The 13159-nt window shown below is 46.2% G+C and overlaps 1 protein-coding gene across 4 annotated transcripts in view; it reads right to left on the bottom strand.

Annotated features, from left to right (window-relative positions):
- The window catches only part of ZNF512B (zinc finger protein 512B), a 49117-nt gene extending 36446 nt beyond the window's left edge, over nucleotides 1–12671 (bottom strand). The window contains exon 1 of one of the 4 annotated variants that reach the window (XM_063459475.1): nucleotides 12617–12671. In XM_063459475.1, coding sequence (XP_063315545.1) covers nucleotides 12617–12641 — 25 coding nt within the window. In that variant the 5' untranslated portion in view covers nucleotides 12642–12671. Of the gene's footprint in view, nucleotides 1–307; nucleotides 387–12616 lie in introns of those variants that run through there. The other 3 variants (XM_063459476.1, XM_063459478.1, XM_063459479.1) reach the window with 3 other exon arrangements.
- Between the last annotated feature and the right edge of the window lie 488 nt (nucleotides 12672–13159).

Raw genomic sequence — 13159 nt, 5'->3', positions numbered from 1 at the left:
TGGCGGGTTATTGGAATAGGAGGGAGCAGGTGGTGGGTTATTGGAATAGGAGGGAGCAGGTGGTGGGTTATTGGATTAGGAGGGAGCAGGTGGTGGGTTATTGGAATAGGAGGGAGCAGGTGGTGGGTTATTGGATTAGGAGGGAGCAGGTGGCGGGTTATTGGATTAGGAGGGAGCAGGTGGTGGGTTATTGGAATAGGAGGGAGCAGGTGGTGGGTTATTGGATTATTAAGAAGGTGCTGCGGTTGCCGGCCGCGTGGCAAAGCTGTGCCCGACCGGCACAGTCTAGCCAAAGGCACAGGCTTACCTGCTCACCGACAGCCGCTTCTCCGCATCCTCCGACCGTCGCGTCCGGTGTTCTGTCAGATCGCTATACCGGAAGTGACGTTCAGAGCTGGAGGAGGAGCGCAGCGCCGCCCAGGCGCAGAATAACAGGTAGGTGAAAATGTCAGACAGTTCGGGAGCGGAGGCCACCTAATGCGCATGCGCGAAACCCACACTACGCCTGCGCAATGGGGCCACAAGGGGGGGAGGTAGGGGATCTAACGGGCCAGTGCGCGCGCGCGTCTAAGTACTCCCGTCGGGCACAGACAGCGGGATACAGCGCGCGTGCGCACCAGCGGGCAGGGAGATCGATTCAGCTGAACATTCATCCGATCTCCCTGACCCACACTGCGCACGCGCCGTCCCAGCCAGGACAGCATCGGTCACGGACACGCGCATGCGCAATGAAGGGTATAGAACTCTGATGGCCATTTCTTCTTCTAAGAAATCTCCTACCCCTGAGTGTGCATGCGCGGTGTCTGATCAACTGCACCCTGACTTATCTCAGGTAAGCCACGCTCCCAACACTCTCAGCCATCAGGGGGGAGGGGGGACTGTGCTGTATTGGTGGGGACTTGCAGAATTTGGGGGGTCTGGACAGTATTGGGGGGGGGTCTGGGCAGTATTGGGGGGGGGGCTGGGCAGTATTGGGGGGGGGTATGGGCAGTATTGGGGGGGACTGTGCAGTATTGGGGGGGACTGTGCAGTATTGGGGGGGGGGACTGTGCAGTATTGGGGGGGGGACTGTGCAGTATTGGGGGGGTCTGTGCAGTATTGTGGGGGTCTGTGCAGTATTGTGGGGGGGTCTGTGCAGTATTGGGGGGTGGGACTGTGCAGTATTGGGGGGGTCTGTACAGTATAAGGGGGTGGTTTGTGCCGTATGGGGCGGTCTGTGCTGTGTATTAGGGGGCTGTGCGTTAGATGTGGGAGTCAGTGTATTAGGGGGCTGTGCGTTAGATGTGGGAGTCAGTGTATTAGGGGGCTGTGCGTTAGATGTGTAACGTCCTAGTTTGACTACAAAACACTTTGTTTCAGAGATCTCAGACGCCATGGCCTGCTTTTTGCTACGAAAGCCCAGCCATCTAGTCACTCACCAGGGGTGGATGAGAAACTTCACCCCAGCCAGAGGGACTGCCCCACATCTTCAACCAAATCTGTCTGTCACTGAATTCTGTAATCTCCGTGTCATAGTGCATTGTGTATGTATAGTACTACCAATTCTTATATTTAATTTGGTGTGTCACTCAGAATCTTTGTGTCTGTCTGTTGTAAATATGTGGCACGGTGTCTGTTATGCCATTTTACTCTAACCATTATATTTTTGTGTGTGTCACAACTCTGACAAGCATGTTCTCCTATGGGGCACGGAGTACATAAAGAGGAATGAAGAAGTCCACGTTTGAGGCTCGCGTCCAGGGTGGATTATTTAAGTGCCATCTGACACGTGACAAGTTTCACCTGTTTGCACGGCGACTTCAACATTGTGTACTGTGATCAGAGGTAGGTAACCTTAGACAGTTCAGATGCTGTGAATTACATCTTTGCCAGCATTATGGGAGGTGTAGTCCAAAACATCTGGAATACCGAATGTGTATGAATGGTCAGTAACAAGGGTTGAAGCCTTGACGTGGCGTTACTGCTCACATGTGTATTCATGTGCCAATTCAACCAATGTGAGTCACTGTAATGCTTATAAGGTAACCAAAAGTACTGTAATTGTGGAGAATGAAACGCCTGTATCACCTACACACTGCTTACACTGTGACCGTATCTCCTATCCACTGCTTACACTGTGACCGTATCTCCTATCCACTGCTTACACTGTGACCGTATCTCCTATCCACTGCTTACACTGTGACCGTATCTCCTATCCACTGCTTACACTGTGACCGTATCTCCTATCCACTGCTCATACTGTGACCGTATCTCCTATCCACTGCTCATACTGTGACCGTATCTCCTATCCACTGCTCATACTGTGACCGTATCTCCTATCCACTGCTCATACTGTGACCGTATCTCCTATCCACTGCTCATACTGTGACCGTATCTCCTATCCACTGCTCATACTGTGACCGTATCTCCTATCCACTGCTCATACTGTGACCGTATCTCCTATACACTGCTTACACTGTGACCGTATCTCCTATACACTGTTTACACTGTGACCGTATCTCCTATACACTGTTTACACTGTGACCGTATCTCCTATACACTGTTTACACTGTGACCGTATCTCCTATCCACTGCTTACACTGTGACCGTATCTCCTATCCACTGCTTACACTGTGACCGTATCTCCTATCCACTGCTCATACTGTGACCGTATCTCCTATCCACTGCTCATACTGTGACCGTATCTCCTATCCACTGCTCATACTGTGACCGTATCTCCTATCCACTGCTCATACTGTGACCGTATCTCCTATCCACTGCTCATACTGTGACCGTATCTCCTATCCACTGCTCATACTGTGACCGTATCTCCTATCCACTGCTCATACTGTGACCGTATCTCCTATCCACTGCTTACACTGTGACCGTATCTCCTATCCACTGCTTACACTGTGACCGTATCTCCTATACACTGCTTACACTGTGACCGTATCTCCTATACACTGCTTACACTGTAAGCACAGACATGCTTTTATTCAAAATTGAAAGCTCTCGACCATTCTTTCTATTCTACGCCTCCAATCTCCAACATTTAAATTGTTGTTTGTAATAATATAAAATAAGCAATATGCTTTCTGGTTACGATTTGGTGAGTTGTAACTATATTTTTTTTATTTTTACAGTTCCAGAGGGAAGGAGCAAACCGCTTTGAGGAGTCCCTGCACAAGAGACTATTGGATACTGAAGGGCTGTACTGCAGTGTCGGCTCTAGACTTGGCGAGGCCTTAGGCGAAACTCATACATGAGACCCCACGAAGAACACCATTATTGAAGAAAAAATAGCAGTTGACTTTGTGTATAAGACGCTGTAGATATATTGATGATGGAGCTTTCAGCACTGGATACACAGAGCTAGTCTCTGTATACATCGTTTCATTGTCTACCTGAGTGTGTGTCTGACAGTGAGTATCCTTGTATCTGTATGTATGTTTCTCTGAGCATGTGTATGTTTGTGTACTGACTGGCCTTTGGCACTTATTTTATGGCGAAGCTATGTTTTATGACGGTGTGTATAATGATTGCCTTTGGGGGGTGACACGGTGAGTAAAGGGGTGACTGTGGCAGGGTGAGTGTAAAAGAGCAGGAGGGTGCCAGCGTGTTGAGGGTTGACAGTGTGTATGGAGGGAGGTGCCAGAGTGTGGAGAGTGGTGATTGTGTGTACGGGGAGTGGTGGCCGTGTGGGGAGGGTGACATAGGGTGAGGGTGATGAGGTGAAGGGGGAAATGACAGAGTAAGAGGGTGGGTGACGTAATGTGAGAGTATTGGTGACATAGTGTGAGGAGGGTGACAGAGTGAGGGGGTGATGGTGAGGTGACCGTAACAGGGGGGTGACAAGGGGTGATGAGGTGAGGTGACAGTAAGGGAGGGGTGACGGTGTGGGGCTGACAGCGTGAGAGGGGGGTGACAGGGGGATGACAGAGTAAGAGGGGTGTGACAATAACAATATCTGATATTAGGCCACATGTGCAATCATTATGTAAATAATGGACAACATACTTTTTCAATTTTGTTAAATTAGAAATTAAATATTGTTTGACTTTTTTATATTGCCACTTTTAAAAAGATTAAAACTCAATTTTTAAATCTACAGTAATTTGTCTGTTATAACGTTAACCTGTTAATTATTGTGGGACAGTGGAGAGAAAACCCAAACTGGTACTCTACCAAACAATCCAGGACTGTTAGGAAATATGGCTTTGTAACAACATTTGATAATTTATGGTGCATATAGGTCCTCTTGTCACTGTGCCTTTGCATAGTTTTGCTTATAAATGTGATGACTTTCAAAAGATAGCAATAAGCATAGTAAGAAGTTGCTCTTTAAAAGCCCACGTCATCTCGTTTAAATGGTTTGGGTGCAGTGCCAATGTCCCCTTAACCCTACAATGTTAAATATTGCAGTTTCTGAGAAACCTACAATGGAACGCAGCAAGTGCTGGTATTATTTGTAGCTAAGTAACGCAAATTACATGTTAAGGTGTCAGCAAAATACTTTATTTATTCAAAGTTAATATGCAGTTTACACTTTATATGTATAGTGGAAAACATATAAAAGTCAAATTTGGAAACTGGTTAAGAAAAGTCCCACTGTGGTATCCAAGAAGGAGAAAGTTCAATCACATGTAAAGAAAGGCTGTATGGCATTAGGAAGGCAGTATCTTAATAATATAATGGTCTCTTTCCCTGGACGGTCCACGATTCTTAATCACTGGAAGATGAAGGTTACATCATGTCTGCAGCATGCGTTCCGAAGCAGCCATACGGAAGTTTTCCATAGAAGAAGGTAATCTCTTCTGTTTGAGCAGGTCGAGGTTAATGGTGGTGGGTTTGTCTCTGGCACTGGAACCATCAGTAAAGGAGTGTAAAATGGAGAGGATCACCTTGTTCTTCCCACAAATGTAAGAAAACACAGAACAGAAGATTGAGGACAGTGGTTAACCCCTTAACGCCGTTACGGCGTTCTATGCCGTCGCGGCTTTAAAGGGCTTTAAAGCCGTTGCGGCGGCATAGAACGCCGTAACGGCTTGCAGCCCCAGGAGCAGAGGTGTACTCACCTCCGCCGCGATCCTCTTCTGGGGGGCTGTCTGAGAGCCCAGGCAGCCCCCCTCCGGCAAATGAGGCCCCCGGGGGCCATGTGATCGCTCTCAAAGAGCGATCACATGGCCCCCTATAGCTGGCTATGGATCTGCCAGCAGGGGGACTGTCTAAAATATTAGACAGTCCCCCTGCTGGTAGGTAGTGTAAAAAAAAAATATTAAAATGTTATCAAATAATTTAAATGCCTTTTTATATATATATAATATGTATATATATTATATATATATATAATATATATACATATTATATATGTAACGTCATACGTAATGTATTTTAATAATACTAGTATATATATTAATATTAAAATACACTTAGAATGACGTTACATATATATAATATGTATATATATTATAAATATAATAGATCTACATATATATATTATATATATATACACGCATAATTACAATAATAAATAAATACAATAATTAAATAAATAAAATATTGAAACAAAATATAAAATAAATTATATATTCATATGTAATTTCATTCTAACTGTATTTTGTTATTAATATATATATATATTGGAAACAGAATACACTTAGAATGACATTCTATATATATCTATCTATATATAAAATACAAATAACCGCAAATATATATGTAGAGATAAATACATATAATTACATAAAAGATTACATTAGTATACACGTAGAATTTATATACCTATAAATGCATATATATTAAAATTCTACGTGTATATTTAAGTAATTTTTTAACATAATTATGTCATTTGATTAATTAAAATTTGATTGACATGCCTGACAACACAGGGAGAAAGTGCAGAGAATTTAATTCGCAAGCACTATATTAGACCCTGTAACTCTCCAAGACACCATAAAACCTGTACATAGGGGGTACTGTTTTACTCGGGAGACTTCGCTGAACTCAAATATTAGTGTTTAAAACTGGTAAATTGTATTACAACGATGATATTTTAAGTAAAAGTTACGTTTTTTGCATTTTTTACAAACAAACGGCACTTTTATGGACTATATTATTGTTGTAATATGTTTTACTGTTTTAAAACACTAATATTTGTGTTTAGTGAAATCTCCCGAGAATAACAGTACCCCCCATGTACAGGTTTTATGGTGTTTTGGAAAGTTAGAGAGTCACATATAAGGCTTGCATTTCATTTTTTTGACATTGAAATTTGCCAGATTAGTTATGTTGCCTTTGAGACCGTATGGTAGCCCAGGAATAAGAATTACCCCCATGATGGCATACCATTTGCAAAAGTAGACAACCCAAGGTATTGCAAATGGGGTATGTCCAGTCATTTTTAGTAGCCACTTAGTCACAAACACTGGCCAAATATTAGTTTTTTGCTTTTTTCACACAAAAACAAATATGAACGCTAACTTTGGCCAGTGTTTGTGACTAAGTGGCTACTAAAAAAAACTAAACATACCCCACGTTCAATACCTTGGGTTGTCTACTTTTTCAAATGGTATGCCATTATGGGGGTAATTCTCATTCCTGGGCTACCACACTGTCTCAAAGGTAACATTACTAATCTGGCAAATTTCAATTTGAAAATGGAACGTTCTATATTTGACCCTGTAACTTTCCAAAACACCATAAAACCTGTTAATGGGGGGTACTGTTGTACTCGTGAGACATCGCTGATTACAAATATGTGCATTTTGTTGCCGTTAAACCTAACAGTATTATGACATTTACAGCTAAAATGTGAGGCGGAACTACAAATGTAAAAAAAAAAAAAAAAAATTCTCAGTTTTTTTTTATTTTATTCATAATAAATTGTTTCATATACAAATATTTTATATGAAATGAAAGCCCTGTTTCTCCTGAACAAAATGATATATAATAAGTGTGGGTGCATTTAATATGAAAGAGGGGAACTACGGGTGAACAGACATATAGCGCAAATTCCAGTTTTTGTTTACGTTTTGTTTTGATCAGAACGTGTACTATTGACTCCGTCCTGAAGGGGTTAACAAATCAATGAAACCGCAAACCCTAAAACTTGAAAAAATAACATTCACAGTGTAAGCAGTGTTTAGGCGATACGGTCACAGTGTAAGCAGTGTATAGGAGATACAGTCACAGTGTAAGCAGTGTATAGGAGATACAGTCACAGTGTAAGCAGTGTATAGGAGATACGGTCGCAGTGTATAGGAGATACGGTCGCAGTGTATAGGAGATACGGTCGCAGTGTATAGGAGATACGGTCGCAGTGTATAGGAGATACGGTCGCAGTGTATAGGAGATACGGTCGCAGTGTATAGGAGATACGGTCGCAGTGTATAGGAGATACGGTCGCAGTGTATAGGAGATACGGTCGCAGTGTAAGCAGTGTATAGGAGATACGGTCGCAGTGTAAGCAGTGTATAGGAGATACGGTCGCAGTGTAAGCAGTGTATAGGAGATACGGTCGCAGTGTATAGGAGATACGGTCGCAGTGTAAGCAGTGTTTATGGGATACGGTCAGTGTAAGCAGTGTTTAGGAGATACGGTCAGAGTATAAGCAGTGTATAGGCGATACGGTCAGAGTATAAGCAGTGTATAGGAGATACGGTCACAATGTAAGCAGTGTTTATGGGATATGGTCGCAGTGTTTAGGAGATACGGGCACAGCATAAGCAGTGTATTGGAGATACGGTCGCAGTTTAAGCAATGTATAGGAGATACGGTCACAGTGTAAGCAGTGTTTATGGGATACGGTCAGTGTAAGCAGTGTTTAGGAGATACGGTCAGAGTATAAGCAGTGTATTGGAGATACGGTCACAATGTAAGCAGTATTTATGGGATATGGTCGCAGTGTTTAGGAGATACGGGCACAGCATAAGCAGTGTATTGGAGATACGGTCGCAGTTTAAGCAATGTATAGGAGATACGGTCACAGTGTAAGCAGTGTTTATGGGATACGGTCAGAGTATAAGCAGTGTTTAGGAGATACGGTCAGAGTATAAGCAGTGTAAAGGCGATACGGTCACAGTATAAGCAGTGTATTGGAGATACGGTCGCAGTGTAAGCAATGTATAGGAGATACGGTCACAGTGTAAGCAGTGTGTAGGTGATACAGGCGTTTCATTCTCCACAATCACAGTAATTTTGGTTACCTTATAAGCATTACAGTGACTCACATTGGTTGAATTGGCACATGAATACACATGTGAGCAGTAACGCCACGTCAAGGCTTCAACCCTTGTTACTGACCATTCATACACATTCGGTATTCCAGTTGTTTTGGACTACACCTCCCATAATGCTGGCAAAGATGTAATTCACAGCATCTGAACTGTCTAAGGTTACCTACCTCTGATCACAGTACACAATGTTGAAGTCGCCGTGCAAACAGGTGAAACTTGTCACGTGTCAGATGGCACTTCAATAATCCACCCTGGACGCGAGCCTCAAACGTGGACTTCTTCATTCCTCTTTATGTACTCCGTGCCCCATAGGACAGACACACCGTATTAAATATAAGAATTGGTAGTAATATACATACACAATGCACTATGACACGGAGATTACAGAATTCAGTGACAGACGGATTTGGTTGCAGATGTGGGGCAGTCCCTCTGGCTGGGGTGAAGTTTCTCATCCACCCCTGGTGAGTGACTAGATGGCTGGGCTTTCGTAGCAAAAAGCAGGCCATGGCGTCTGAGATCTCTGAAACAAAATGTTTTGTAGTCAAACTAGGGCTGTACACATCTAACACACAGGCCCCACATGCTGCACAGCCCCCCATTTAGTACACTGCCCCCCCCACATCTAACGCACACCCCCCCATCCCCACATCTAACGCACAGCACCCTAATACACTGCCTCCCACAGCTAACGCACAGCCCCCTAATACACAGCACAGACCGCCCCATATGGCACAAACCACCCCCTTATACTGCACAGACCCCGCAATACTGCACAGTCGTCCCCCCAATACTGTACAGACCCCCCAATACTGCAAGTCCCCCCGAATTCTGCACAGTCCCCCCCAATACTGTACAGACCCCCAATACTGTACAGTCCCCCCATACTGTCCAGACCCCCAATACTGTCCAGACCCCCCAATACTGTCCAGAACCCCCCAATACTGCACAGTCCCCCCCAATACTGTACAGACCCCCCAAATATGGTACAGACCCCCGAATACTATCCAGACCCCCCCAATACTGTACAGTCCCCCCAATAATGTTCAACCCCCCCCCAATACTGTCCAGAACCCCCCAATACTGTACAGTCCCCCAATACTGTACAGTCCCCCCAATACTGTACAGACCCCCTAATACTGCAAGTCCCCCCGAATTCTGTACAGTCCCCCCAATACTGTACAGCCCCCCCCAAAACTGTACAGCCCCCCAATACTGTCCAGTCCCCCCAATACTGTCCAGTCCCCCCAATACTGTCCAGTCCCCCCCAATACTGTCCAGACCGCCCCCCATACCGTCCAGACCCCCCAATACTGTACAGTCCCCCCCCAATTCTGCAAGTTCCCCCCAATACAGCACAGTCCCCCCTCCCCCCTGATGGCTGAGAGTGTTTGGAGCGAGGCTTACCTGAGAGATGTCAGGATGCAGTGGATCAGACACCGTGCATGCGCACTCAGGGGTAGGAGATTTCTTAGAAGAAGAAATGGCCATCAGATTTCTATACCCCTCAGTGCGCATGCGTGGTGTCCGTGACCGAGGCTGTCCTGGCTGGGTCAGCGCGTGCGCAGTGTGGGGCAGGGAGATCGGATGAATGTTCGGCTGAATCGATCTCCCTGCCCACTGGTGCGCACGCGCGCTGGATCCCGCTGTCTGTGCCCGACGGGAGTACTTAGGCACGCGTGCGCACTGGCCCGTTAGATCCCCTACCTCCCCCCCCCCCCTTGTGGCTCCAGGCGCAGGCGCAGTGTGGTGTTTGCGCATGCGCATTAGGCATCATCCTCTCTGTACCGTGGTAGAAAATTTCTCCTACCTGTTCTTCTGCGCGTGCGCGGCGCTGTGCTCCTCCTCCTGCTCCGAAACGTCATGTCCGGTGCGGCCGCGTCACTTCCGGTATACCAATCTGACAAGGTATAGTAATCTGACAGAACACCGGATCCAAAATGGCGCTGACCGCGTGGTCGCGCCTAAACTCAGCTCCGCCCCCGAAGTTTATACGGACGTGCGCGTGACGTCACGACGTCGACGCGCACGCACGTTCTGGGGTCAGAGGTCGCTCTCTGACCAATCAGACCTTTGAGAGGGATATTTAAATCCCTAGCTCACTCCAGTACCTTGCCCTGTCGTGGTTTCCTGTTCCTGGTTTCCTGAGAGTGCTTTATATTTGTGAACCTGGTATCCTGATCTTGGCTTTTCCCTGGTTATTCTGAATTCTGGTTTCCCTGACTTGGCTTGTGTAAATGGTATTGTGTATTTTCTGGCTTCCTTGACCTCGGCTTTCCCTTTGACCATTCTCTGTCTCTAGCGTATTAGTCCGGCCATTCTAAGGTCCGGTTTACGCTCTGTCCTTTTATTTTCCTTTTCTTGTCTATGTATATGTTCACATAGTTTCTGCGTGCTGGACCACACTAGTAGTCATGACACAATGGAAATAAGGACATAGGTGTTGGAATTTCAGATCAGGGACAGCAGGTGCTTGGTAACAAATTTAAAAAACGGATTCTGGTGTAGCATAGCAGGTGCTGAGATTTAGACGAGGAGGAAGCAGGTGATGTGATTGAGATCAGGGGAACAGGTGATGTGATTGAGATCAGGGGAGCAGGTGATGGGTTTGAGATTATGGAAGCAGGTGATGGGTTTGAGATTATGGAAGCAGGTGATGGGTTTGAGATTATGGAAGCAGGTGACAGGTAACAAATGGAAACCTGATTCCAGGGTATCATATCAGGAAGGATCGGGAGTCAGTAACGAGTCAGTAATAAGGAGGAGAAGTTGTTAGGGTATCAGAGCAGGGGAAACATTTGCTGGGGAGGCAGGTACTGTGTAGATTACTGCACAATTCCCTTTCAGTTGCGTCGAACACATCGATTTATTCGTGTTTACCTAATGAAACAGTTTGTCTGTCCATATATTGACACAGATGAAAGGGATTTGTACACGTGTCTAGTGCTGTGTATTAAATCATGAGAAGCAGGTAACAAATAATGGGGGGGAGGAAGGTGCTAGGGTTCAGGTATCAGGTAATTGGGTGTTAGATAAGAGACATGAATAGGTGCTAGTGTATCACATCAAAGAGCTGTAAGGGTGTTAGGTTACAAATTGAGATAGGCAACTTTTGGCGAAGTTCGTTCTATAATGGATTCCAAAATGTCTAGAGGTATCTTGTCCTATCTTGTTGACTGGAAGGGATATGGTCCCGAGGAACGTTGTCTTGTCTGATCGTTTCACAAGTGTGTGTGTGTGTATGTGTGTTTAGATCAGTGGGTGCATTTGTATCAGATAAGGAGGGCCAGGTTCTGTCAGGCATGCTTGGTCACTGTTAGAGGGGGGGATTAGATCAGTGGGTGCAGTATTTGGGGTTTTAGCTCAGGTTATGGCTATACAGGTATATCAGGCCAGGTGGTGCATGTATTAGGGTTGTTGGCTCAGGGTATGCCGGTGCAGTAATTTTGGGTGTTAGCTCATAGTGTGTTATCAGTGATCAGCAATTAAGGTGTTCGCTTAGGGGGTGCAGAGTTTGGAGTGAAGGTGTAACATTTAAAGGGCTGCAGTAATTAGGAGGGACAACTCGGGGGATAACGGTGTATCAGGTCAGGGTGCAGTAATTGGGTGTGTCATCTCAGGGGGTGAAGGTAGATGAGATCAAGGGGTGCAGTAATTGAGAATTATATTAGTTTAGGGGGTGCAGGTGTTGGATCAGCAGGTACGGGGCTAGGGGTGTCAGATCAGCGGGTGCAGTCGTTACTGTTGGTGTCCGGTATGAATGCCGCCGTTACTGTCGGTGTCCGGTATGGCCGCCGCCGTTACTGTCGGTGCCCGGTATGAATGCCGCCGTTAATGTCGGTGTCCGTGCCCGGTATGGCCGCCGCCGTTACTGTCGGTGTCGGTGCCCGGTATGGCTGCCGCCGTTACTGTCGGTGTCGGTGCCTGGTATGGCTGCCGCCGTTACTGTCGGTGTCGGTGCCCGGTATGGCTGCCACCGTTACTGTCGGTGTCCGGTATGGCCGCCGCCGTTACTGTCCGTGTCCGGTATGGCCGCCGTTACTGTCGGTGCCCGGTATGGCTGCCGCAGTTACTGTCGGTGTCCGGTATGGCCGCCGCTGTTACTGTCGGTGCCCGGTATGGCCGCCGCCGTTACTGTTGGTGTCCGGTATGATTGGCGCCGTTACTGTCGGTGTCCGGTATGAATGGCGCCGTTACTGTCGGTGTTCGGTATGGCTGCCGCAGTTACTGTCGATGGCCGCTGCCGTTACTGTCGGTGCCCCGTATGGCCGCCGCCATTACTGTCGGTGTCCGGTATGAATGGCGCCTTTACTGTCGGTGTCCGGTATGGCCGCCGTTACTGTTGGTGTCCGTGTCCTATTAGTCCGCTGCCACCTCCCGGTACCGGAGTCTCCGGTCCTTACCTGCCGGGCCGCTGCTCTCGGTCATGCGCTGAACTTCTCTCCGCCCCCGGAACCCGAACTCTTGCGGTACTGAGAGAGGGGAACCGGGGGCAGCACTGGGGGAGGGGGACTGGAGCCCCTCATACTGTATTATAATAATAATAATACATATATAATATAATACATTATCTCATAAAACACCATTCACATAGTCCGTGTCCGTGATATATCATATAATATAGTCTGTGTCCTGTCATATATCACACAGTCAGTTTGTGTCTGTCATATATCACACAGTCTGTGTCTGTCATATATCAATCACACAGTCTATGTCTGTCATATATCATACAGTCAGTCTGTGTCTGTCATATATCACACAGTCTATGTCTGTCATATATCATACAGTCAGTCTGTGTCTGTCATATATCACACAGTCTATGTCTGTCATATATCATACAGTCAGTCTGTGTCTGTCATATATCACACAGTCTATGTCTGTCATATATCATACAGTCAGTCTGTGTCTGTCATATATCACACAGTCTATGTCTGTCATATATCATA

Source organism: Pelobates fuscus, chromosome 6 (genome assembly GCF_036172605.1).
Source record: "Pelobates fuscus isolate aPelFus1 chromosome 6, aPelFus1.pri, whole genome shotgun sequence".
Classification (NCBI taxonomy): Eukaryota; Metazoa; Chordata; class Amphibia; order Anura; family Pelobatidae; genus Pelobates; species Pelobates fuscus.
This window is presented reverse-complemented; position numbering and strand designations above follow the sequence as displayed.